The 27,357-nt window shown below is 45.2% G+C and overlaps 1 protein-coding gene across 7 annotated transcripts in view; it reads left to right on the forward strand.

Annotated features, from left to right (window-relative positions):
* Nucleotides 1-27,357, forward strand: part of CEP112 (centrosomal protein 112) — a 324,857-nt gene that overhangs the window by 212,155 nt on the left and 85,345 nt on the right. For all 7 annotated transcript variants that reach the window (XM_055574950.1, XM_055574952.1, XM_055574955.1 and 4 more), the window contains one exon: nucleotides 6,725-6,955. In XM_055574950.1, coding sequence (XP_055430925.1) covers nucleotides 6,725-6,955 — 231 coding nt within the window. The remainder of the gene's footprint in view (nucleotides 1-6,724; nucleotides 6,956-27,357) is intronic.

Here is a 27,357-nt window from a genome sequence, read left to right on the forward strand (position 1 = left end):
TATGACTAACCTAGACAACATATTAAAAGTAGAGACATTACTTTGTCAACCAAGTCCATCTAGTCAAGGCTATGGTTTTTCCAGTAGTCATGTACGGATGTGAGAGTTGGACTATAAAGAAAGCTGAGTGCTGAAGAATTGATGCTTTTGAACTGTTGTGTTGGAGAAGACTCTTGAGAGTCCCTTGGACTGCAAGGAGATCCAACCAGTCCATCCTAAAGGAAATCAGTCCTGGATGTTCACTGGAAGGACTGATATTGAAGCTGAAAGTCCAATATTTTGGCCACCTGATGCGAAGAGCTGACTTATTTGAAAAGACCCTGATGCTGGGAGGGATTGGGGGCAGGAGGAGAAGGGGACGACAGAGGATGAGATGGCTGGATGGCATCACTGACTTGATGAACATGAGTTTGAGTGAACTCCGGGAATTGGTGATGGACAGGGAGGCCTGGCATGCTGCGGTTCATGGGGTCAAAAAGAGTCAGACATGACTGAGCAACTGAACAGAAACTGAGCATGGCCTTGCCCACCAGAACAAGACTCAGTTTTCTCCATAGCCAGTTCCTCCCATCAGGAAGCTTCCACAAGCCTCTTATCCACCAGAGCGCAAAGAATGAAAACCACAATCACAGAAAACTAACCAAGCTGATAACATGGATCATAGCCTTGTCTAACTCATTGAAACTATGAGGCACGCCATGTAGGGCCACCCAAAACGGATGGGTCATGGTGGAGAGTTCTGACAAAACGTGGTACACTGGAAAAGGGAATGGCAAACCACTTCAGCATTCTTGCCTTGAGAACCCCATGAACAGTTTGAAAAGGCATAAAGATATGACCAATATTAATACATCATCATTAACTGAAATCCACACCTTCCTAAGGTTTCCTTAATCTTTACCTAATGTGTTTCTCTGTTCCAAGATTGCATCCAGAATGTCACATTAATTTTAGTTGTCATGTCTCCCTAGTCTCCTCTTTGCTGGAATAATTTGTCAGATTTTCCTTATTTCTGATGATCTTGACAGTTTTGAGGAGTGTCTGTTAGGTATTTGTGGAGTGTGCCTCTATGGTAATGTGGAATTCTTCTGCAAGAAACATTGATCTCTTTCCTGTCATTTATCAATGGAATCATTTGTACCCATGTGGGTCCACATGGTGGGGCCCAGTACAGATTTCTCAGGTGGTCCAGCCCCAGCGCTGGGGGCTCTCCCACTGGCCCAACCCTTAGATCTGCCTCTGTCAGTGTGACTTCCCCGCTCCCAGTGCACCAGGCTGTCCCCGGAATCGCTCAGGGATGTCCTGCCATCTGTCCCAGGACCACTGGCTCCTTTCACTGGGGTGTGGTGTGAGAAAACAAAATCTGGGGCTTCGTGTGCTTGCTGCTTCTGGAATGTCCCTTGCCGAGTGTCCTCTGTTCTCCCTGCTCGGCTCTCGTCTTGTGCTGTGCCACGGGTCTTTTATTAAGATTTCCTCCTGGTTCACCACTCTCACTTCTGCTATGTTTAAGCCCCCTTAACTCACACATTGTATCTTTTACACAGAATATTTAGTTTTGGCAATTGTGTTTGGTTCTTTGTCCAGTCTGGTCATTTTTGTTTAATCTCTTCTGGTTTACTCATTTTGTGACTCTACCCTTTGTTTCTTTAAACAGTTAATACATGTTTATATTCTTTTTCTGATATCTGAATGCTTGCTCATGGAAATCTGTTTCTGTTGACTAACCAGTGGTGGTTTGGGGAGGCGGGGGGACTTGGTGATTTTTTTTTTATTAGGAGCTTGTTTTTGGTTTATCTTAATTTGTGGGAAACCTGGAGACATTAAGCTTAGAAATCCTTCAATAACTGCACCAAATTCCTCTTTTCTGAGTCTCCTCTCTTCCTTTTTAATGCTGTTTCTCTTCTTCCTGTGGCTCATTATTTCTGCCTGAAACATCCTATATCTACCTCTGTCTCCAGATGCTACTGTCTTTTCTCTTAAGGTCCATCTCAGATGCTTAGGTTTTATTCAATTTTCTAGAATTCTTCTGAGCTCAAATAACCTCTCCCACTCTGACCTCTTATGGCCCTTTGTCTTCTCTTATGGCTCTTATGGTATGTGTGTTGTGTGTGTGTGTGTGTTATGTGTGTGTGTTGTGTCTGTGTGGTTTGTGTGTGGTGTATGTGTGTTTTGTGTGTGTTATATGTGTTAATGTGTGTTGTGTGTGTGTTATGTGTGTGTTGTGTGTGTATTATATGTGTTATGTGTGTATGTGTGCATGTTGTGTGTGTTTTATGTGTGTGGGTGTTGTGTGTGTTATGTGTATTATGTGTGTATGTGTTGTGTGTGTGTGTGTGGTGTGTATGTGTGGTGTATGTGTGTTATGTGTGTGTGTGTTGTGTGTGTATTATATGTGTTATGTGTGTGTGTGTATGTGTATTGTGTGTTATGTGTGTGTATTATGTGTTGTGTGTGTGTGTGTGTGTGTGGTATGTGTGGTGTGTGTGTGGTGTGTGTGTGTTGTACGTGTGTTATGTGTGGTGTGTGTATGTGTGTGTGTGGTGTGTGTGTGTGGTATGTGTGGTGTGTGTGTGTGGTGTGTGTGGTGTGTGTGTGTTGTACGTGTGTTATGTGTGGTGTGTGTATGTGTGTGTGTGGTGTGTGTGTGGTATGTGTGGTGTGTGTGTGTGGTGTATGTGTGTTATTTGTGTGTGTGTGTGTGTGTTCATGTACACGTATGTGTAGCTTATGTAGTGTAAAGTCTTTTAGGGAAAATGCTTTTCTGGAAGTCTCTTGTCACAGTGGCTTCTACACCATAAGTCTTAATAAATACTGACTTATGTATAGTTATAGATTAACACCTCAGCCTGTGGTGATGATTGCCCATAAACTCTATGAAATGTATGAAAGTGACTTCATGTATCAAGAAGTTGTTAATGTGTTGTTATTCCAAAAGTGCTTGTAGAATACTTCTTCAACTTTAAAAATAATCAAAATGATAGCTTCTTAACTACGGACATGTCCTCAATTTAAATATTAATGTATTTTTCTTTCACAAAGAGCATTTAAAATGTTTACTTGGGATGATAGTCCTGAGAATCCATAATCATTTATGAGATGATAATAAGCCTGCCACTTATTTTGCCAGAACCTTTCAGATTCAGTGTGGTTTCAAGAGCCATTAGCTTTCTGAGGAAACTGGTCTGTGTTGTTGGAAGGTTTTTGTAATTAATTTTTTATCATGGTAAAATACACATAATATAAAATTTGCCATCTTAACCATTTTTAGGTGTGCAGGCCAGTGATATTAAATACATTCAACCTTGTATGTGACCGTCATCACCGTCTATCACATAACTCTTTTCATCTTGTAAAACTGAAACTGTCTCCATTAAAACAATAACTCTCCTTTCTTCACCCACGGACCCTGACAATCGCCATATACTACTCTATCTGTGTGGTTTTGACTCTTCTAAGTACCTCACATAAGAAGAATCACACAGCCTTTGTCTTCTGGCTTATTTCACTTAGCATCATGTCCTCAAGATTCATATGCGTTGTAGGATATTGCAGGCTTTCCTTCCTCTCCAAGGCTGAATACACTATCATTGTGTGTATGAACCGCACTTCGCTTACCCATTTATGTATCAGTGGACACTTGGGTTGCTTCCATGTTTTCTGGTCTGTATGTTTTTGAACTGTTATTTAAGTCAGGTTAACTAAAAGTTGTCCTTATGGTTTGTCTCTTAGAGTCACAGCCTTTAGTAATTTTTGAATTTTAAAATAATTCTGCTCTTTTATGTCAGTCACATAGGTGAAGTTTTATAGCTTACTATTTATAATATTAAAGAAAAATGAACACATCTATTCCAGATTGAGCTTGTCAGTTTCCTCACTCTAGTTATCAGCACATGCTAATGACTGAAATATTAAATACCTGAGGGACGCCTTCAGCATTGAGTTCTTTCACTTAATGTTTATTTCTTCCATAATTAGTTGATACATTTTTCAGCATAGTTTTTCTATTTGAAAAATCACCGTTGGATTGAAGCCAGTGCATCATCAGTGTTGCCAGCAATTTAAAACACCTTCCTCTAAGCTACCATTACGTACCTAGTCAACTGATAAAAACATACAGAATGATGACGCCCAGCCCTGGAAGGTGTGTCTGGTCAGGGGATAGTTGGGTTATGTGGTGCCTGTTGAAGCATGTGGTGCCTTAACCAGTTGCCACTGTGTTTCAGAAAACGCTGCATTCTCAGCTAACACACAGACAATAACAGCGGCACCACGTGCCCTCAGCCTGAACCAGCTGATCATCTGGCAGCCGCGCACGCCAGGGCCCTTGCGCTGCTTTCCCTATGGAAACAACTCGAAAGGCTAGATGCAGTTTTTTAGGGAACATTTTGTGTGTGTGTGTATTCACAAGCGGTTGAGTTAGTTAGGATGCACAGATGTCAACATTTAAATGAAAACAGAAACCCAGAAGTGTGAGCGGAGTGCTGAAGGCATCTCTCGCGTTGAGGACTGAGTGAACTTGAACTTCAGTGTGGGGACTTTTATTGGGCACAGGAGTAAAACAAAGTCCAGGGTTTGCTTAAGGTGATGATCTAGGCTGCCACCGGGCCTCGAGCTGGGACACCGAAGGGCCACCCGGCGCAGACGAGTTAGAAACCAGAGAACCGTCACCAAGCGGGGAAGGAGCAGGGAGGGGTGAGCCAGGGGACGGGCTCGACACGTGCAGACTGCTGTGTGTAAACAGGTGATGATGAGCAACTACTGCACAGCACTGCGGACCCTACTCGGTGCGCGCGGGGCCCTAGCTGGGAAGAAATCTGAAGAAGAGTGGCTCTATATATGGGACCTCCCCAGCGGCTCAGTGGTAAAGAACCCGCCTGCTAATGCAGGAGATGCAGGTTCAATCCTTGGGTCAGGAAGATCCCCTGGAGGAGGAGATGGCAACCCACTCCAGCATTCTTGCCTGGGAAATCCATGGACAAAGGAGCCTTACAGGCTATAGTCCATGGAGTTGCAAAGAGTTGGACACGACTTAGCGACTAAACAACAATAATATATATACATGTATATATATATATGTACATATTCACTTTGCTGCACAGCAGAAACTGACACAACATTATAAAGCAACTATCTTTGTGACCCTTTGGACTGTAGCCCACTGGGCTCCTCCATGGGTTTTCCCAGCAAGAATACTGGAGTGGGTTGCCATTTCCTTCTCCAGGGGATCCTCCTGACCCAGGGATCGAACTCAGGTCTCCTGCGTCTCCTGTATTGCAGGCAGATTCTTTACCCACTGAGTCATCGGGGAAGCCCTTAAAGCAACTGTACTTCAATTAAAAAAAAAAAAAAAGAAACCAGTAAACTAGAAACAACCTTAGTGTTGCGTGAGGTGGCCCTGAAAATCCACGCCTATAAGCTCACGAACATCTGATGCCCGAACTGTCACATCAGTGTGCCTGGGATACGAGGCTGAAAACCTGCTCTAAAGTCATCCAGACCTGCTGCCATCTCCAGGCTCTGTCAGGGTCAGATGGTGGCTGGAGAACCACTTCCAATCCCATCAGACACGAGCCTGCATTTGAAAAGAGGAACACGTACTGTGACAAAAACAAAGTACACTGAACCCAGGGTCTTAAAAATGCTCAACAACAGGACGGGAGCTGCCAACAGCTGAGATGCTGGAATTATCAGCCGCAGATAGACGGGTCATGGTTAGTATATGCTGTAAAGGGAAAGACTTTAAAGGACTTGAAAATATTTACTAAAGCGGTTAAAGACATTTAAAAATCGCCAGACATATTTGTATAGGAATAAACTCCCCAGAATAAAACAACTGAAATTCAGAATCTGTATGGATTTGAGATCTAATTACATGCAGAAAATGCCTAGAATGTAGGTGAGAGGAAAAGAGACGGAAAATATGAGAAATTCATGAAATGAAAGAATAGGAAGATCTAATTTACATCTGTGTGAGTTCCTAATGAGTGGAGAGAGAATGGAACACAGATGTTAAATTAGTAAGTCCAGCCTGATAATTCTGTAGCCTCTAGAACCGTGAGAGAGTAAACACGTCTAAAGCCACCCAGTTTTTCGTACTTCGTTGTAACATCCCTGGGAAGTTAGCGTGCCCACGTGTTTGGGAATTAAGAGACATACTTCCAAACAGGTCATAAGTCAAAGAAAAAATAAAAATGAAAGTTAAAAATGCTTTGAATTAAATGATAACAAAAATACCGTGTATCTAAGAGATTAAACTTATGCAACCGTAGAGCAGTATTTATAGTCTAAGTTTATAAATCAAGAAAGAAGGAAGGATAAAAATAAATGAGTGAAATATCCAAGATAAAAAGTTAGAAGAATAAAAAAAGACTCCAAGAATGTAGAATGCAGGACATAACAAAAATAAGAGCAGAAATCAATGAAATAAAAACAAAAATTAAGTAGCAAGTACTGAGGAATCTCAGAAACATAATGCCAAATACTTGAAGAAGCAAGTTGCAGAAAAACCAAGTAATATTCCATTTGCAAAGGTATTTGAAACAAAACTAAACGCGTTGTCCGGGGTAAAACATTTCCGGTGGCGTCTATGTCTGAGCCCGAAGGGGCTGGCAGGGCCAGAGCAGGAGGGCGGCGGAGGGGGGCGGCGGGGCGCGTCTGTCTTAGCCTCGCAGCGCATGTCCTTCCACGCACTCCCGTCACATCCTCTGCCCGTTTCCCTAACAAGGTCATTGCCGACATGGAGGCGCAGGTGCACAAGCTGAGAGAGGAGCTGGTCAGCGTGAACTCGCAGCGGAAGCAGCAGCTGGTGGAGCTGGGGCTGCTCCGGGAGGAGGAGAAGCAGAGGGCCGCGCGGGACCACGAGGCTGCGGTGAGCAAGCTGAAGGCCGAGTCGGAGAAGATGAGGCTCGAGCTGAAGAAGACCCACGCCGCCGAGACGGAGCTGACGCTGGAGAAGGTAGGCGGCTGGGCGGTGGGAAGCGGGCCGGCGCGCACGAGGCCCAGGCCGCCGCCTTGCCTTCCCGGCTCACCTCTCAGGGGCCGTGGCCTGGAGCCGGCCCCCAGTTTATAAGCCTTTCAGGTGCACGGTCTGCACGTCTCAGGCTTCCCTAACACCCCTGTCTCCCGGGGAGGGACAGATGGAACACCCTCTGCCGAGTGACTAAAGACGCGTCGAGCATCACACTGGGCAGGAGTATGTGGGCTCTGGCGTTGAGTGGAGGCCCTGGAAAGGGCTGGGCTTTGTCCCCTGTGAGCAGCGGAGGCCGGGGGTTCACTTCCGCTGAGGGCAGAGCTGGACGCAGGGAGACCAGTTCAACCACTGCAGGCATGCGGGCGGGAGGTGACCGTGCTGGGGTGGCCAGGGGCACGGAGGGCGGTGACCGGCCCCGGCCCCTTGGGGCCCGGGTGTCCGCAGCGGGGCTCAGGGTTTGCTTCCGGCTCAGACGTGTCTGGGCGGCGAGGGGCAGAGGCGCGCGCTGAGCGGGTCGTCCGGGGCGGCTGCATGGCGGCGCGCTGGAGCTGACGGACACACAGCCTCAGTCCCCTCTGCTGAGAGGCAGGGGAGCGTCCGAGCCTCAGGGACACAGCCGGCCGCGGGGCCTTCGTGCACCCAGTGGGGTCGCGGGTGGCCATCCCGTCAGAACAGCACAGTCAGAGCTTTGAGGCAGAGTGCACAGTGTCCGGGCCAGGGCGTCTGCTGCGGGGCCATCTCAGCCTCTGGCCACAGCGAGGGGGACGATGCGGACAGAGCCGCCACCCCACCCCGCTCCCTGCCCCAGGAAAGTTCCCTCCCCTGCCGCTCATCGCTGCCCACCAGGCAGAGTGTCTCTTAAGGACACAGGCTTTGTTGGCCTGGACACCTTGTGCCCCGAGGGTTAAAGTCCAGATAGTGAAGCCAGACTTAAAACAGGCATCTGAGGCCTCCGTTCTCTTGAATCAGGTGTCCACGTTTTAAAGGGTTCTTTTCAATAAGAGCGGAAAGTTTTCAACTATAGGTTTATATGTGTTGCTAATTTACAGGTTATAGATAATAGTATTGGACACCGCCAGTAACTTATTTGGCCAATATTTCTGGAATATCTTCTGTGTCAGAGGCATTATCCCAGCACTTGGGAGCCACGCAGAAAGGCGAGAACGAGAGGCCCCTGTCCCTGAGGAGCCCGTGGGCAAGGACGGCTGCGGGACACGCAGGGGCTGTGAGCAGGGCACGGTGGGCGGGGGAGGCACGCTCGAGTAAGGGCGTCCGGGGCACACTGGGACAGGTGAGATTCACCTGGACTTCACGACGCGGGGCTGGGGCGAGCAGGCGCTGAGCCGCACCATGATGGACGTGTATGTGGCTGGGCGGCCAACGGGGCGGCGCGGTTCCGGCCGAGCCTGACCAGCAGGCCCGCTTAGCTCACAGGGCACTGGTCTTAGCCCCAGGCTTAAACCCCGGGGTCGCTCAGGGCTCCTTCGCCGTGAAGTGTCAGGACCCAGGGGACTGTTAGGAGGCTCTTCTGTCCGTTGGCAGAACCAGCGCAGCGGAGGGTTCAGTCCAGGAGGGGCCCCCAGGGCGCCTCGAGGTGCCTGAAGGTGGCGACCCCACCAGAGGAGGCGCGTCTCAGAGTCGGCCCAGCGGGCAGCCGTTCCGTGCGAGTCCCGCCCTCTGCATTCACGAGTGGCCCTGTCGGGGCCTCTGGTCCGGGAGAGGATGAGCTCTGTTCGGGCCCAGTAGCGATGTGGATTGGAGGAGCGTTTGTAGACGACCCTCAGAAGGGCCGGACCGAGCGAAGGCTGCAGCGCGGGGGCTGGGGAGCATACCCCCAAACCACCAGCCATGCTGGACTCGTGAAGTTGGGGAGGAGACAGGGGTTGTGCAGAGGAAGAGGAGAAAAATGTATTTTCCTGGAAATAGCGGCAGAGGCGGTTTGGAAAGGACGCTTATCAAGGATGTGACAAAATCTGGAAGGCCGAGCGTGGAGGAAGGTCCAGGATTTGGAACTGAGAATGGCTGTGACCGTGGGCAGAGCACTGCAGGCGGCGGTGTGGACTGAACGCGGCCTCAGGGGACCGTGGGCAAGGCGGGGGCGCTCGGGGACGGGGTGCCGCAGGAAGGAGAGGTCCACAGAGTGCAGGAGTCAGGGTTTGGGCTGAAAACGACTGGAGACACACGAGCGGAGGAGGAGCCGCCTGCTGGGACTGTGGACCCTGATGCTTGCGGCCGGGATTCGGCTGTGAGCCGACTTCCGTCCAGCCAAGGGGACAGCGGCCAGGCCTGGGGGCTGCCTCCCTCGCTGCCCGCAGGTCTCTGCCCCGGGAAGGCTCCCCGTCCTCTCACCCTGCTGTCCTCTCCCCTCGGTAGAGCATCAGGGCAGGCGGGCCGCCCAGGCTGAAATTCTTCTATTTTTTTTTTTTAAACATTTTGCTTTAAAAGTTATCTAAATTGATGCAAAAATTAACATCTTCATACTAAAAATTTTGTCAACATTTCCATTTTTCCCCTTAGTTTAAGATCCCAGTAGAATTACAGGGTCAAATTGCTTTTCAACAATGCTGTATTAATTTATATTTTTCCCCACAGAATATCTGTTTCATATAGCCAGTCCTTAGTATTAATACTCTAATTTGGGGGCAGGGTGTTAGTGAGAAACATTTATTGTTTCTGATTTCATATTTAAGAGTGAGACTGGATGTTTACAGCAGATCTTTTAGTCACATTTAATTTCCTGAGAATTGTGTGTTCATGTCCTTCGGCTCTTTCTCCTCTGTTGATGTCCTGGCATTGTTCTCATCACCTTATATAAACTTCGTATTTAGGATGATAAAATTCTTGGTGGCAAGTATTTTTGGTATTTGCCTTTTAATTTTGTCCTTTGATTTTATGAAACACAAAAGTTTTATTTGTATTTAGTATACTCTGTCAGTTCCTTTGTGAAATCTCCGGTATAAGCAGTGGCTTTAAGCTTCACAATTTGATATCTTAAAATATATGAACACATCACACATTTTGCACACTGTACTGAATTTAAAAAGCTCTTGTGAAATTGACATGGTACTTACAGGCTTGGGCTCCTGGTCTATAATTTTAATGGCATCTGAAGGACTGTACTGGAATTCTGCCAGGCAGAAGTCACCAAAAGGCCTGGAGCAACAACTCAGCATCTTTTTCAAATTTAAGAAAAGCTCCATATGGTGTAATTATCCAAAGCTAAGGTCACAGAAACTACTTAAACCTTTGAGATTTATAATTAAAGGATTAATATTAACTTATGAAGACATTGTCATTTTGGCTTAAAGTGGATTTCTGATCTCAATTCTGTTCTTTTTACTTTGATCTTTTCCCCAAGTTTTTCCTTTGCAAAGAAAGTGAAGTTTGTGTCCTTAAAATGTTAAATTAAATGTTATTCTCAAACAGTTCAGATTTGCAAAAACTGGTCTACACACAGCGCCCAGCTTGACCCTCTCGGAGCTCGGGCGTTCGGGGGGTTCCCGGTGGGCATTTCCCGGGCATGTGCCCTACAGCTCGGGCGCTGGGCTCTAGCGATGCCTCTGAATGTAACAGGAAGTTAATCTAATACAAAAGAAAAAATCTGAGCAGATGGAAACTTGGAAAACTGTTAGTTCAATTCAGTCGCTCAGTTGTGTCCCACTCTTTGAGACCCCATGAACTGTAGCAGCCAGCCTCCCTGTCCATCACCAATTCCCAGAGCTTACTCAAACCCATTTCCACTGAGTCAGTGATGCCATCCAACCATCTCATCCTCAGTAGTCCCCTTCTCTTCTGGCCCTCAATCTTTCCCAGCATCAGGGTCTTTTCCAATGAGTCAGTTCTTCACATCAGGTGGCCAAAGTATCGAGCTTCAGCTTCAGCATCAGTCCTTCCAATGAGTATTCAGGTCTTTAGTATTCCTTTAGGATTGACTGGTTTGACCTCCTTGCAGTCCAAAGGACTCTCAAGAGTCTTCTCCAACAGTACAGTTCAAAACATCAATTGTTTGGCACTCAGCCATCTTTATGGTCCAATTCTCACATCCGTACTTGACTACTGGAAAAAGCATAGCTTTGACTATACGTTGGCAAAGTAATATTCCTGCTTTTTAATATGCTGTCTAGGTTTTCGTAGATTTTCTTCCAAAGAGCAAGCATCTTTTAATTTCATGGCTGCAGTCACCATCTGCAGTGATTTTGGAGACCAAGCAAATAGTGTCTGTCACTGTTTCCATTTTTTCCCCATCTATTTGCCATGAGGTGATGGGACCGGATGCCATGATCTTCGTTTTCTGAATGTTGAGTTTTAAGCCAGCTTTTTCACTCTCCTCTTTAACCATCATCAAGAGGCTCTTTAGTTCCTCTTCACTTTCTGCCATAAGGGTGGTGTCATCTGCATATCTGAGGTTATTGATATTTCTCCTGGTAATCTTGATTCCAGTTTGTGCTTCATCCATTCCTGCATTTTGCATGATGTACTCTACTTATTAACATTCAGAATTTTAAGGTATCTTCAGTTGCCTCAATTGTAAGCCCTCTTTGGGTCGTAATAGGGGCTGTGTCTTATACACATGTGATGAGAGGAGCTGTATGTCCCTCCGAGGCTCAGTTTTACACCAGTGTCCAGCTCTCTCCTGCTTCTGATTCTCATGTGATGCACCTGTTTCACAGTGATTCCACGAAGTAAACACTGGAATCGTTTCTGGGGTGTTTGCTTATTAAGCAGAAATAGCAGCATGTCTGTCATCATTCGAGCTTGAATACTTAACATGGTCAAGGTCTCACCACCCCCACATGAGTGGGACTGCAGAGTCTGGCATGTGGGCGGAGGAGGGCAGCGTGCCCGGTCTCCCGAGGACCTTCTGCACCTCCTCCCTCCGCCCTGCTGCCCCAGGCAGAGCACTCCTGCTTTCTAGCAAGTCTGGAGAGCAGGTCACAGTCTGGGGTGCCTAAGCTGGACAGCTGTCTTACCAGGAGAAAATTAAAAGACAGTGTCTTTTATGTTAGGGGTTATTTGAAAATAACATCTAGAATTACAAATAAATCAGTTTGTTTTAAAAGGAAACGTTTAAAATTTCCAAGTCCCCCTTTTCATTCTGTGGCCCAGCTTCCCGACGTGCTGACTGTACCAGGAGCGATGGGAGCACCGCCGTTCACCGGACGTTGCTGGCGTTATCCTTTGGGATGTTCTTGAGGGAAAATTTTTTCACCTAGGATGAAGGAAAAATCTCTTAGATCAGTGCAGCAAAAGGTAGTTATTGACTTGAGAAGTTGCCGAGAGGAGAAGAGTGTATTAGCATCCTCAGAGAGTGACATTCAGACTGGGGCGCGGGCGCCGTCTCCGCGCGCAAAGGCTTCTGGGCGCGCTCGCCCCTGTGCGGGGACGGCGCGGCGAGCGGGCGGCGTCGGCGCGGCGAGCGGGCGGCGTCGGGCGGCGAGCGGGCGGCGTCGGGCGGCGAGCGGGCGGCGTCGGGCGGCGGCTGCGCGGGCTGAGCTCGCGGAGCAGTCGGCAAGGACAGCGCACGGCGCTGGGCCGAGAGCCAAGTCTCGTTCTGGCCATCGTTCATCACGAAAGGAAAGCAGTTATTCTGGGTGAGGCAGGGCTTCCTGATTCAGTATCATGAGGATTAAATATAATTTCAAGTGATCAATAAATTTAATTGAGTACCTTACAAGATACAGTAAAAAATAATAGTAACTGTACATGACCAGGAAAAGTATAATTGGCTTAAATAAACCTCTTCGTCTTCACAAGTAATCAAGGAAATACTGAGACAAGAAGCTACTTTTCATATATCAATTAAGCATGTTACTAGTACTATAAATAGTACCAAGTATTCTTTTAAAATAAGGGTACAAAATACTGAGCGTGCCGTGAATAAATATTCTAAAGTGCTGTTACTGAGTATAAATTGCTACAACCTTCCTGAAAGCCTTCAGTAGCCTATGTTAGTAAGTTTAAAAATATCTATGCCTTTTGATCTAGTAATCTTTTCTGGTTACCATAATATCAGTACTAAAACCTGAAAATGATACCCCTCTAAGGACAAATTAATCTCACTCATGAATATTGTGAAAAGATCCAATGAAATACTAGGCAATAGAGGTTAGTATTGCATTTAAAACATCGTGTAATAGAGTATTAAAAAGCAAAGACATTACTTTGCCAGCAAAGGTCCATATAGTCAGAGTGATGGTTTTTTCAGTAGTCATGTACAGATGTGAGAGTTGGACCATAAAGAAGGCTGAGTGCCAAAGAGTTGACACTTTTAAATTGTGATGCTAGAGAAAACTTTTGAGACTCCTTTGGACAGCAAGGAGATCCAACCAGTCCATCCTAAAGGAAATAAACCCTACATGCTCATTGGAAGGACTGATGCTGAAGATAAAGCTCCAGTTCTTTGGCCACCTGATGTGAAGAGCCAACTCTTTGGAAAAGACCCTGATGCTGGGAAATATTGAAGGCAGGAGGAGAAGGGGATGACAGAGGATGAGATGGTTGGATGGCATCACCAACTCAATGGACATGAGTTTGAGCAGACTCCAGGAGATAGTGAAGGACAGGAAAGCCTTGCTTGCTGCAGTTCATGGGGTCGCATAGAGTTGGACATGACTTAGCTACTGAACAACAACAGCGTACCGTGAGCACATGAGACGATTCCAAGAATGCAAAAACGGCTTCATATTAGGAATGCTATTAGTGTAATTCACTATATTGATTAATCAAAAGTGAAAAATTGTATGAAGTCTTCTCCATATTCTTTACAGTGAGCCCAAGCTTCCGTAAAAAAGAATCCTCAAACCGTGGACTAGTAAAATTGGGAGTTTATTTTCCTCTCTCATCACAGTCTGGTTCAGGGTGGGAGCCAGTGGTTCCATCCCAAAAGGTCATGGAGGGCCAGGCTGGCTGGTGGCACAGCTCTGTCGTCTCCAATGTGGAGCCTCCCTCTGCCTTGAGTGGTTCCTGCATCACCAGTGCTCAAGCAGCAAGAAGGGGCAAGGAGGACGAGGACAACCGATGTGCTTCCCAGGAAGTGCGACGGCAGCTGCCTCTCACTCCCATCAAACCACACTGGGCAAATCCTAGTCCTGGGCTGCTGCAGGGGAGCAGGGGCTTGTGAGCATGCACGCAGAGGGCTGCTGTTTCAGAAGAGAAGCATGGGTGCTCCGGGCGATCCGCAGGCAATGGCACGCTTGTAATGCTTTAGCGTTGGACACGTACTCTGTGTGTAGTGATCCTGGAAGCTTGCTATAGCAGTGAACGAACAGCCAGAGATTCCTGCCTTCTCAGAGCTCACACTCCAGCAGGAGACACAGACCCTAAACCACAGAATTTTAAAAAGGCCTGAGTGGACTTCCCCAGTGGCTCAGTGGTAAAGAATCCGCCTGCTAATGCAGGAGACATGGGCTTGATCCCTGGGTCAGGAAGATCCTCAGGTCGGGAAGATCCCCTAGAGGAAGAAATGGTAACCCGCTCTAGTATTCTTGCCTGGAGAATCCTATGGACAGAGGAGCCTGGCGGGCTACAGTCCGTGGGGTTGCACAGAGTTGGACATGACTGAAGCAACTTAGCACGCATGCTCCTGAGATGAAGGAGAAGTAAGCCATACATAAGCTTACATTTAGGGGAAAAGGGAATATGCTCATTCATTTCTTTGCCAGATGGCTTATATGTGATTTTTAAGTTAACATTCTTCAGTTCTTCCAGAATGCTCTTCATTATCACCACTCTAGGCTGAGCAGTGATGTGCAGAAGTCCCCAGCGGGTTGTTGTTGTCCTGCCCCTAAGCCCGGGGGCGTCTTCAGCCTCCTGACTGTTCTGCCCCTGGGAGACAGAGTCACAGGACAGGGTGCGTGGTCCTCAGCCTTGCGTGACGCTAGTAACAGCCGGACTGTGACCTCAGCTGCCGCCTGCCCACCAGGGTGGCAGGCTGTGCCCCAGGAGCATCAGAGCAGAGCTGGAGCTGTGCCTCTCCTGAGCCTGCTCCCCACTCTCGGCCACTCCTGGGTCTTCATGAGGCGAAGGACATGAGGGCTTCTCTGACTTTAGACTCCTTGGGTCTCAGGGAAAGTCAGGCCCGGCGTCTGATGGGGCTGAGGGGAGAGTGTGGCGGCTCCCCTAAGACAGAGCAGGCTGGGAGTCTGCGGCCCCTGAGGGACCCTCGACCATCTGGCCTCAAAGAGAAGAAGGTAAGATGGAGACCCAGGGCAGGAGTCGTCCTGAGAGACAGATCTCAGCACTGGGTGTGTCGGGCACTGGCCGCCTCAGCCCTGTCACCCCAGTATTTTAAGGTGGTGTTCAGTTGGTCAGCCACGTCCCAGCCTTTGGGACCCTGTGGACTGCAGCACGCCAGGCTCCTCTATCCTTGCTATAGTGTTTATTGAAGTGTTTTTCTAATTTCATATTCAGTCATTTGTCTTACCATTGAATTTTGAGTGTTCTTAATGTATTTCAGATACAAATTCTTCATAAGATTTATGATTTGAAAACACTTTCACAGTCAGTGGCTTCTCTTATTCTTTTAACAGTATTTTTCAGAGCAGAAGTTCCTAATATTTATGTAATCCAGTTTATCAGTTTTTTCTTTTAAGGTCAGGCTTTTGGTGTCATTTCTAAGAAATTTTTGCCTATCATAATGTCACAGGGATTTTCTCCTGTTTTCTTTTACAAGTTTTATATTTGTTTCTGTGGTCCATGCGACTGGTGCAAGATGTAGATTGATTCCATTATACCAGCACTGTTTGTTGAAAAGATGATTTTTTTCTCTGTGAATCAGCTTTGCAGCTTTGTTGAAAATCAGTTGGCCGTCCATGTGTGCCATAATACTAGACTCTCAAATTTTGTTCTTTTGGCATGTATATCTTTCCTTCACCAATGCCACACTGTCTTAATTATTGTAGCTTTTATAGTCAGTCTTGGAGACAAGCAGTATGGGTTGTCCAACTTTGTTCTTTTTCAGAATAGTTTTGCTCACGGTAGTTCTTTTGCTCTTAGAGTCAGTGAAACGAATTCTGCACAGAATCCTGGGACTTTTCAATTGTATTAAGTCTATTTCTCAGTTTGGAAAAAAGTGAAATCTTAATGATATTGAGTATCCCAGTCCATGAACTCAGACTGTACTGTCATTTATTTCGTTTTCTTTATTGTCAAGAAAAAGAAATGCAAAAAAGCAAAATGGCTGTCTGAGGGAGCCTTACAAATAGCTGTGAAAAGAAGAGAAGCGAAAAGCAAAGAAGAAAAGGAAAGATATACCCATTTGAATGCAGAGTTCCAAAGAATAGCAAGGAGAGATAAGAAAGCCTTCCTCAGTGATCAGTGCAAAGAAATAGAGGAAAACAACAGGATGGGAAAGACTAGAGATCTCCTCAAGAAAATTAGAGGTACCAAGGGAACATTTCATGCAAAGATGGGCTCGATAAAGGACAGAAATGGTATGGACCTAACAGAAGCAGAAGATATTAAGAAGAGGTGACAAGAATACACAGAAGAACTGTACGAAAAAGATCTTCGTGACCCAGATAATCACAATGGTGTGATCACTCACCTAGAGCCAGACATCCTGGAATGTGAAGTCAAGTGGGCCTTAGAAAACATCACTACAAACAAAGCTAGTGGAGGTGATGGAATCCCAGTTGAGCTATTTCAAATCCTGAGAGATGATGCCTTGAACGTGCTGCACTCAATATGCTAGCAAATTTGGAAAACTCAGCAGTGGCCACAGGACTGAAAAAGGTCAGTTTGCATTCCAATACCAAAGAAAGGCAATGCCAAAGAATGCTCAAACTACCACACAATTGCACTCATCTCACACGCTAGTAAAGTCATGCTCAAAATTCTCCAAGCCAGGCTTCAGCAATACATGAACCATGAACTTCCAGATGGTCAAGCTGGTTTTAGAAAAGGCAGAGGAACCAGAGATCAAATTGCCAACATCTGCTGAATCATCAAAAAAGCAAGAGTTCCAGAAAAACATCTATTTCTGCTTCATTGACTATGACAAAGCCTTTGACTGTGTGGATCACAAGAAACTGTGGAAAATTCTGAAAGAGATGGGAATACCAGAACACCTGACCTGCCTCTTGAGAAACCTATATGCAGGTCAGGAAACAACAGTTAGAACTGGACATGGAACAACAGACTGGTTCCAAATAGGAAAAGGAGTACATCAAGGCTGTATATTGTCACCCTGCTTATTTAACTTCTATGCAGAGTACATCATGAGAAACGCTGGACTGGAAGAAGCACAAGCTGGAATCAAGATTGCTGGGAGAAATCTCAATCACCTCAGATATGCAGATGACACCACCCTTATGGCAGAAAGTGAAGAGGAACTCAAAAGCCTCTTGATGAAAGTGAAGGAGGAGAATGAAAAAGTTGGCTTAAAGCTCAACCTGCAGAAAAGTAAAATCATGCATCTGGTCCCATCATTTCGTGGGAAATAGATGGAGAAACACTGGAAACAGTGTCAGACTTTATTTTTTTGGGCTCCAAAATCACTGCAGATGGTGACTGCAGCCATGAAATTAAAAGACGCTTACTCCTGGGAAGGAAAGTTATGACCAACCTAGATAGCATATTCAAAAGCAGAGACATTACTTTGCCAACAAAGGTCCGTCTAGTCAAGGCTATGGTTTTTCCTGTGGTCATGTATGGATGTGAGAGTTGAACTGTGAAGAAAGCTGAGCGCCGAAGAATTGATGCTTTTGAGCTGTGGTTTTGGAGAAGACTCTTGAAAGTCCCTTGGACTGCAAGGAGATCCAGCCAGTCCATTCTAAAGGAGATCAGTCCTGGGTGTTCTTTGGAAGGACTGATGCTAAAGCTGAAACTCCAATACTTTGGCCACCTCATGCGAAGAGTTGACTCATTGGAAAAGACCCTGATGCTGGGAGTGATTGGGGGCAGGAGGAGAAGGGGACGACAGAGGATGAGGTGGTTGGATGGCATCACCAACTCGATGGACACAAGTTTGAGTGAACTTCGGGAGTTGGTGATGGACAGGGAGGCCTGGTGTGCTGCAATTCATGGGGTCACAAAGAGTTGGACACGACTGAGCGACTGAACTGACTGACTGACTGACTGTCTTCCATCCGCATTTACGGTTCTCAGCATACAGACGTTGCTTTAATTTTATTAGATTTATACCTAATCATTTCATGTTTTCAGTATTCTCATTTTTTCATTACCACTATCGAGAAGTACAGTAGAGTTTTTCAACAGTGATTGTGTATCCTGTGACCTTTTTGAACTCACTTATTTGCTGTAGTTACTTTTTTGGAATTTCTATGTGATCAGATAAGTATTGTTTAACAGTTTTCTTTATGGAGGATTAATTTTAATTCAGTGAAGCAACCTATGTTAACATACTTTATTTCTCACAGAAGCATATTTTATTACTAGACTGATGAATTTTTAAAAATGACTTCTCAAAACAAACCTAACATATTTAGAGTCAGATGATGTCACATCAATCATGGAAAATGCATCTGGAATCCAGAGCATTTTTAATTTCCCAGTTTACTTTATTGTGTCCTCAGACCCATATGTGGTTTTTAAATAACAGTGATATCCATAAATTACAGGCATGTAATAGATATATTGAATTGCCTCTTTTAAGATACAGGTTATTCTTGATCTTATTAATCATTCTTTTTAAACATTAAAGTGATTTAAAATTAGTAGTTTATGCACATATTCTAAATATTGCATTAGATTGAAAGCCTCTACTACTTAAATATTACATAATTTTTGCAAAAACAACTATATTGAAATCAGATGCAAAATATATTTCTCCTACACTTGAAAATTTGGTGGAAAAATATCAGTGTTTATAATGTCATTTTCAGTGAATCAATGTCCTTTTTTGAAAACAATATCAGTTTGATAGTTGAGAAGTTGTTTTAAGTATTGGTATTCCCATAATTGTGTAGAAAAATCTAACTGTTGTGTCTTAAATTATGTGCATGTGTGCTGTGCATGCTAAGTCATTTCAGTTGTGTCTGACTCTCTGCGACCCCATGGACTGTAGCCCATCAGGCTCCTGTTTCCATGGAGATTGTCCAGGCAAGAATACTGGAGCGGGTTGCCATCCCCTCCTCCAGGGGATCTTCCAGAACCATGGATGGAACCCTACATTGGCAGGCGGGTTCTTTACCACTAGCGCCACCTGGGAAGCCCATCTTAAATTACAATACCCTTAAAAATATATTTTTTTAATTGATTAATTACATTAGGGTATGTTTTGCATTTTATTTTCTGAATATATATATGGAGACAGAGCAAGCACTGAGCTATATGTCCAAAAACGTTCCTAGTAGAGACACACATATATGTGTGTGTGTCCAGAAGCACACTAACCCATGTCAGTAACAGTACAGGCTTTATCAGTGCGTTTATGGCCAAAACGCTAGTTAACTGGCCAGGTGGAGAGTTCTGTATGCCATTTTTAAAGTTTTTCACAATGCATTACAAATTATTATTGGAAGAAAGAAAAGCTACCCTTCTAAGTGCATGCAGATGTGAATTTTGGCTAACAGGGCTGTTTTTAATATTCATCTATGGTATTTTCTTGGCAAAGAGAACAGACATTTGTTCCCACTGCACGAATTTAGCAGCTCAGTAGACATCCTTGGACAGTCTAAGGAAGCAGCCCTGGGTCGTGGAAAATACCTCATAAAACCTCGGTGGCTTTGAGTCTTATTTGTGACGTTGCTTTTATTATTATACATTTCCTGTTATTATTGGATGAGGAATTTTAACAGATTTTAAAATAAGATTTTAAAGATTTATAATTTAGGCCTCTAGTTCTGTTAATTGTTAAAATTCCAATATAGATTATGGTGTTTATTAGACCCAGATCACCTTATTAAATTGAAGGAAGTCTCATACTTTTTAGAGACTTCCTGTGAACAAGAAAGTATTAGAACTGTCATTCTTGGCCATAACTCATGGCCTGCCTAGTCCTCTACTTGGTGTCTGACAGCTCAAAGAGAGAATGAACAGGTGGTGTGAACCCCCAAAGCTTCAGCTTCCTTAGTTTGTGGGTGAATGAGTCAGTGTGTATCTATCAGGCATTTACCGTATACTTAGCTCTGTGCTGATCAGGGGGAGGAACGTAAACCTCCCCTGCTTCCTGGGAGCTTTTGTTATAGTGGAAAGTGAAAGTGAAGTCATTTCCGATTCTTTTCGACCCCTTGGTCTAGCCTACCATGCTCCTCCATCCATGGGATTCTGTAGGCAAGAATACTGGAGTGGGTTGCCATTCCCTTCTCCAGGGGATCTTCCTGACCCAGGGATCGAACCCTGGTCTCCCGCATTGTAGGCAGACGCTTTACCGTCTGAGCCACCAGCGAAGATTTTTATAGTGGTGATAGTGAGAAGTACAAGCATAAACGAACCTACCTGTATGGTGATGGTGATGGTTTAGTCGCTAAGTCCTGTCCAACCGTCTATCTAAAACTGTATCTCTGCATGATAAAGTTCTAGCTTAGGTACAATGCTGGAAATCTGAGGTCTGTGATAATCAGGGACTGTTTTATGGAGAAGATGGTCTTTGAATTGACACTAGATACAAATTTCTGAGGCAGTCCAGTGGGACAGAAAATGGCAAGCAAAGAGCTCAGAACATATTGGGGGGATGTCAAGCAGTGATTATGAAAACTCTACTTATTTAAAAAGTTAGAAGATTACTTTGTAAAGCTTTTAAAGCTTTCTATTTACACTTACTAAGAAGTTGCTAAAAAGTGCAGAGAATTTCCATACGTCCATCACTCAGCTTCTCCCCAGGTCAGCACCTTATTTAGTGTGACCGTGGAAACCTGGAAATTAATGCTGATAATGGCACTCCACTCCAGTACTCTTGCCTGGAAAATCCCATGGACAGAGGAGCCTGGAAGGCTGCTGTCCATGGGGTCACTGAGGGTCAGACATGACTGAGCGACTTCGCTTTCACTTTTCACTTTCATGCATTGGAGAAGGAAATGGCAACCCACTCCAGTGTTCTTGCCTGGAGAATCCCAGGGACGGGGGAGCCTGGTAGCTGCCGTCTATGGGGTCACACAGAGTCGGACACGATTGAAGTGACTTAGCAGCAGCAGCAGCAAGATAGTTTGTATTTGTGCTGGTTAATACCTGCAGACCCTCTCTGCGTTTGTGCAGCTTTCCCATTGACGTTCCTCCTCTGTTGCCCCAGGGTTTAATCCAGGGTTTCCCGTTGTACTTAGCTGTCAGCTCTTTTTCGCCTCCTCCAATCCATGACACATTCTCAGCCTTTCCTTATTTTTCATACCTTGTCACTTTTGAATAGTACCAGTTATTTTGTATAATGTTTTTCACTCTGGATGTATTTTATGTTGTTCCATGAGCAGACTGCGGGCCTGTGTGTTTGGCGGGAATCCTACAGAGGCGGTGTCGTGCCGTCTCCAGTGCGTGGCAGCAGTGATGGCGAGGCGCTGTGTCCCTGGTGACGTCAGCAGCAGCGGCTCGGTCAGCCTCTCTGCTGTCAGGTCGTCTTTCCCTCTGTGGCGTGTGAGCTGTCTTGAGGAGATACTCTGAGTCTGTGTGCAGACCATGTATCTCCCCAGACTTTCTTCTACTTCATCATCCACTGGTGAATCTTGGCCTGCATTTTTTTCACTCAGATTCCTTTGAAGTTCTGGCTTTAATTTCACTGAAGGTGGTGGGGTTTTTTTTCCATTTTTACTTTTTCACATTTTTAGGGAGAAAATATTAGAATTCAAAAATGGCTTTTTAAATGCAAGTGTTTTTTAGAGTAAGGAATCAAATCTAGAGGGAAATAACAAGGAAGCAACATGAAGCTGGAGGTCAGGTTTGTGAGAAAACAATGAATGCTGGGTTTGTCTGCCTCTTTGAGGGGAAACTGAATTTGACTCTACATTTTTTAGGAACAAATGTCAAGAGAGCATCACAATTAGAACAAGATTCAATGCAAAAAAAAAGATTCAATGGAATACAGTTTTAAAAGTCACTTGTTCAAATTCCTGGAATTGAAATCTTCAGATAAAAATTTACTAGGGGTTCTTCGTGTAACGGAAATCAACCCTGAATATTCATTGGAAGGATTGATGCTAAAGCTGAAGCTCCAATACTTTGGCCACCTGCTGGAAAGAGCCGACTCATTGGAAAAGACCCTGATGTTTAGAAAGATTGAGGGCGGGAGGAGAAGGAGGCAACAGGTAACAGAGGATGAGATGGTTGGATGGCATCATCAACTCGATGGACACGAGTTTGAGCAAGCTCCCGTAGATGGTGAAGGACAGGGGAGCCTGGCGTGCCGCAGTCCGTGGGGTCACAAAGAGTCAGACACGACTGAGCGACTGACACTTTCACTATTTTTTTCCTCAATGAATAAGACAGGTGGTAATGTGGTTCATATCCTCAAAACATGCTCATGTAACATAACACTTTTACAGGATATTTTCTAAAGATGGTGGTGTGCTGGGCATTCTTTTGTCATCGTTGTTGTTCAGTCGCTCAGTCGTGTCGAACTCTTTGTGACCCCATGGACTGCAGCACGCCAGGCTTCCCTGTCCTTCACCATCACCAGAGTTTGCTCAAACGCATATCCATTGAGCTGGTGATACCATCCAACCATCTTATCCTCTGTCATCTCCATCTCCTGCCTTCAATCTTTCCCAGCATCAGGGTCTTTTCCAATGAGTCAGTTCTTCCCATCAGGTGGCCAGAGTATTGGAGCTTCAGCTTCAGCATCAGTCCTTCCAATGAATATTCAGGACTGATCTCCTTTAGGATGGACTGGTTGGATCTCCTTGCTGTCCAAGGGACTCTCAAGAGTCTTCTCCAGCACCACAGCTTGAAAGCATCAATCTCCAAAGGTTGAGCACAGAATTGCCATGCTGCTGCTGCTGCTTAGTTGCGTAAGTCTTCTGACTCTGTGTGACCACATGGACTGCAGCCTGCCATGCTCCTCTGTCCATGGGATTCTCTAGGCAAGAGTACTAGAGTGGGTTGCCAAGCCCTCCTCCAGAGGATCTTCCCAACCCAGGGATCGAACTCAGGTCTCCTGCATTGCAAGCAGAGTCTTTACTGCTGAGCAACCAGGGAAGCCCATAGAATTACCATAGGACCCCTCAATTCCACTCCTAAGTATATCCCAAGAGAATTGAAAACACATGTTCATGTAAAAGTGAAGTGAAGTGAAGTAGCTCAGTAGTGTCCGACTCTTTGTGACCCCATGGATTGTAGCCCACCAGGCTTCTCCACCCATGGAATTTTCCAGGCATGAGTGAGTACTGGAGTGGTTTGCCATTTCCTTCTCCAGTTCATGTAAAAGCCTATACACAAATGTTCATAGCAACATTTATTTGCAGTAGTCACAAAGTAGAAAGACCTCAGTTCCCATCTAATGGTGATAAGTGGACGAGTGTGGTGTATCCTTATAATTGGATGCTATTCAGTCATAAAAGGAATGGACGACTGATGCCTGCTGCAAGGTGGGTAAGCCTTGAAAATATTGTGCACATGAGAAGAGGCAAACACTAAAAACCACTCGTCATATTATTCCATTTGTAAGAAATATTCAGAATAGACAAATTCACAGAGACAGAAGGTAGACTCGGGGTCTCAAGGCCTGAGAGGGGATGGAGAATGGCAGCCAATGGTGCAGGGCCTCCTTCGGGGCAGAATGTACTAGACACACAGTTGTACAGCTTTGTGAATACAGTAAAAGTTGTTGCATGGTACACCTGAAAAGGGTGAACAGGATGGTGAATAAATTATATCTGTTTAAAAACGACAGTGGCTTATGGAAGCAAAGGCGACCAATAACACTGAGAAGGGAGCATGGCGACCGATAACACTGAGAAGGGAGCACGGCAAGGGCTGGGAGCAGCTGTGAGGGAGGCCGTCACCTCCACACGGGGGGCTCCGGCCCTCAGTCCCAGGGCGTCTGTGGTGCACCGGTAGTCACATCTCTCAATGCGTCTTTCATTTGTCCCCACTGCACTCTGAAAAATACATCAAAATTAAACATCTTTAAATGAAGACTTTCTACAGGGGAATCCATCTGGAAGTGTGTCAGCAGTTGGGTGCCCACATGTTTGTGAAAGACATGGTAGAAAGGTAGATAAACATGTAATGAGTTCAAAGGCCGTCATTTCCTTTGGTTTAATGTTCTGGGTTTCCCTAGTCCAACTTTGTTCTTCAGAAAGAGGCCCGAGGCTGGGATAACCCCCCCAACTTCCTCTGTGTCCTCGCCACTCATAGCTACATCAGGACTGGAAACAAAAGTCCTGACTGTCGCTCAGCTTCCTGCTCTGCTCTTCTGGTTCCTTCCAGTGGTCCTGGGGGCTCATCTCCCCCACGACAGCTGTTCATCTCACTGCCTGTTCCTGAGCCTCTTAGGCATCCCACCACACCCAGAATAAAATCCACATTCCTTGACCTGAGACACTTTGATTTGGCCAAACCCTGGGTGTTTGGGTCTGACATCAGAGTTGAGTGGAAGACAAGCAGGACAGTGGATGCAGCCAGGGACGGTGCCTACCTGGGAGAGGAGCAGAGGTAAATTACGGGGAGGTCTAGGAGCTTTGGTCCAAGCCATAAAGGGTGTGGCACTTCTTCTTGGTGGATATTCCTGAAGATCTCCTGTTGGCAGCTGCAGATTCCATGTCAAATGTAGAAAAAAAGAGAAAACACATTTTTAGGAGGTTGTGCAAAGAAAACATTTTTTTTTTTACTCTTTCTCAGGGAAGCAACACTGCAGAGTTAAATGCCAAATTTATTTTTGTATATATTTAAATACCAAATATATTTAAACTTTGTAAATCAAGTGGAGGGGAATAGCTTTTGAGTATATTTTGGGTTAAAACATTTGTATTATACCTTTGACCAGTCAGGGAAATTTTAAAGTTTAGTTTCTGCCTGTTTTGGCTAGTAAATTATTTACTTCACATCTTTTGATTTTTTTGTACTTAAATATTCAGAAGGCTTGTGGCCATTATAAGAGTCCACTGACACACTCCAGAACAAAGCCTGGCTCACGGCACATGCGCATATGTTTCATTTGTTCTTTATTTGGGGTGAATTGAAAACCAATCATACAGTTCTTCAGAAAAGCACTTAAAGGATTTTCTTAGCTTTGGACTCTGAAGCAATTAACTATAATCTTTCCAAACAGGAGACAGTAGGAATTCTTGGAGTTTTTCCAAGTTCCGTTGTGAGATTCCAGAAGTAGAGATGAGTGTGTGTGACAAATGATAGGTGCTGAGCACGGCAAGATGCTGGTTTAGAATGTGAGCAAGGTAATGTGCAGACCTGAAGGAGACGTAAGAAAGGATACAACACAGGGTAACAGAAAACATGCCTAGAACCTGATTCTGCTGTGGTTCTGTCTGCACATCTGATAACCCCGCCGCCCAGGTGGGGGGCTCCGGTGACGCGTTTCCTCACTTGCAGAGCAGGAGCTCAGACTGTGACCCGTGGTGGGTTCAGCCAGTTAGCAGCAGCACGTGGATGGTGTCTTGGATGTCCCAGCGGTAACTCACCTCGATGAGAATCTTTCATTCAAATACCTGTAAGAAGACACTGGGTGTCAAAGGTCTGAATTGAAGTGATGAAGCTATAACTTGGGTTTCTCTGGTGTCTCAGTTGGTAAAGAATCCGCCTGCAGTGCAGGAGACCCAGGTTCAATCCCTGGGTGGGGAAGATCCCCTGGAGAAGGAAATGGCAATTCACTCCAGTATTTTTGCCTGGAGAATTCCATGGAAGGAGCCTGGTGGGCTACAGTCTATGGGGTCGCAAAGACTCGGACACGACTAAACAACTAAACCGTATATAACTTGTCTTTTATAACCAAATACCCTGGAGACATGACGAAAAGTGGCTTCTCCTTGACTGAGTCATAGGTTGACAAATACCTGAAGACCCACGGGGTAGTGGTAAGGTGGGTATTCTGTTGAGAACCCCAGCGCTAGAAAACTAGTGAGACTCCAGAGATCCCTGCTTTGGAAGCCCGGCCAGACCTCGCGGCCAGACTTCATATTCAGACACCAACTTGTCATCTCCGGGGTCTGGGCAAGTGATCTGGGAGCATCCCCCACTCTTGGCCACCTTGTTCAGGAGCGTGAGACCCCCAGACCCATCATGGCCCCCACCGTCAGAGCCACCATGACCCTCTGAAAAGCAGTCAAATGGATCCTGGAGATTCTGAGTTGAAAGAGACCTGAGGACCATCTGGTCTGACATTTCCTGCCCCATATGCAGACCCGAGTTCAAAGAGAGTTTCAGAGAAACTTCAGTTCTCAAGACAGGTTTTGACTGCCTTGTATAGTGCCTGATTATCTAACCTATTCTTTTTCTATATTGTATATGGTGCCCAATTATATAATCTGTCCTTTTTGTATATAATTGGAGAAGGCAATGGCACCCCACTCCAGTACTCTTACCTGGAAAATCCCATGGATGGGGGAGCCTGGTCGGCTGCAGTCCATGGGGTTGCTGGGAGTTGGATAACCAAATATAAATTTGGTTTATAGATTTCCATGTTGATGTTTCTTCATTTGCTTCAAATTAAATGAAGAAACTGAGTCCTTTTCTTTGAGAAAAGAACATTAGCATGCGACTGGTCCCTCATTGTTTTAATGAGAACAAAAGCAAAATGTTCCAAAATTTTTTGCTTGCAGCTACAAAGCACGTTTAAGGCATAAAAACCGCCTTCATTAAATGCACACACAAAAAAGAGAATTGTTTTGAAGTTCTTAGTGTCAGCTTGTATAGGCTGCATTGTAAACTGATACGAAAGAGCCCCCATTATGATTTGTGTGCTTTGGTGCCAGAAGGTTTGTTTCTTATGCTAAATTACTAAGTTCTGTCAGCTGCTGGGCTGTCATATAGAGATACAGTAAATCACATTACATTTTGTCATGGATTACACGGAGCAATAAATTTGGGAATAAAGATCAAAGTCGTTCCACAATCACATCTGAGTGTAGGAGGGATGTAGAAACTTGTAGAAAACTGATTTAGGTAAAGCTGTTGCAGTTCTTGTGTGCATTTAAAATGAATTTGTGGATATTTGGTTGAAAATGAATCAGGATCAAATCCCAAAATGACTTTCCATATTTGTATTTAGTTCAGGGACGTTAAATTCTAACACCTAGCTTCGTGGTTTGAATTAGATAGATAATTACATGCCTGAGTGGTGGACTCAGTGTAAATTATATTTATGTATTTTAATTGCTTTCATGAGTAAACCATAGATTCCAGTTTATATTTGTTTGGGGTTAGCACATAATTAGTTATATACTCTAGTAGTAATATTGCCTGACTCCTTGGAACTGACCGTTTTGCTCTTTGCTGCATTTAAAACCATTAAAAGTAAGCCAGCTTAAGATCGTTAAGCAACGTTGATT

Source organism: Bubalus kerabau, chromosome 4 (assembly GCF_029407905.1).
Source record: "Bubalus kerabau isolate K-KA32 ecotype Philippines breed swamp buffalo chromosome 4, PCC_UOA_SB_1v2, whole genome shotgun sequence".
NCBI lineage: Eukaryota > Metazoa > Chordata > Mammalia > Artiodactyla > Bovidae > Bubalus > Bubalus kerabau.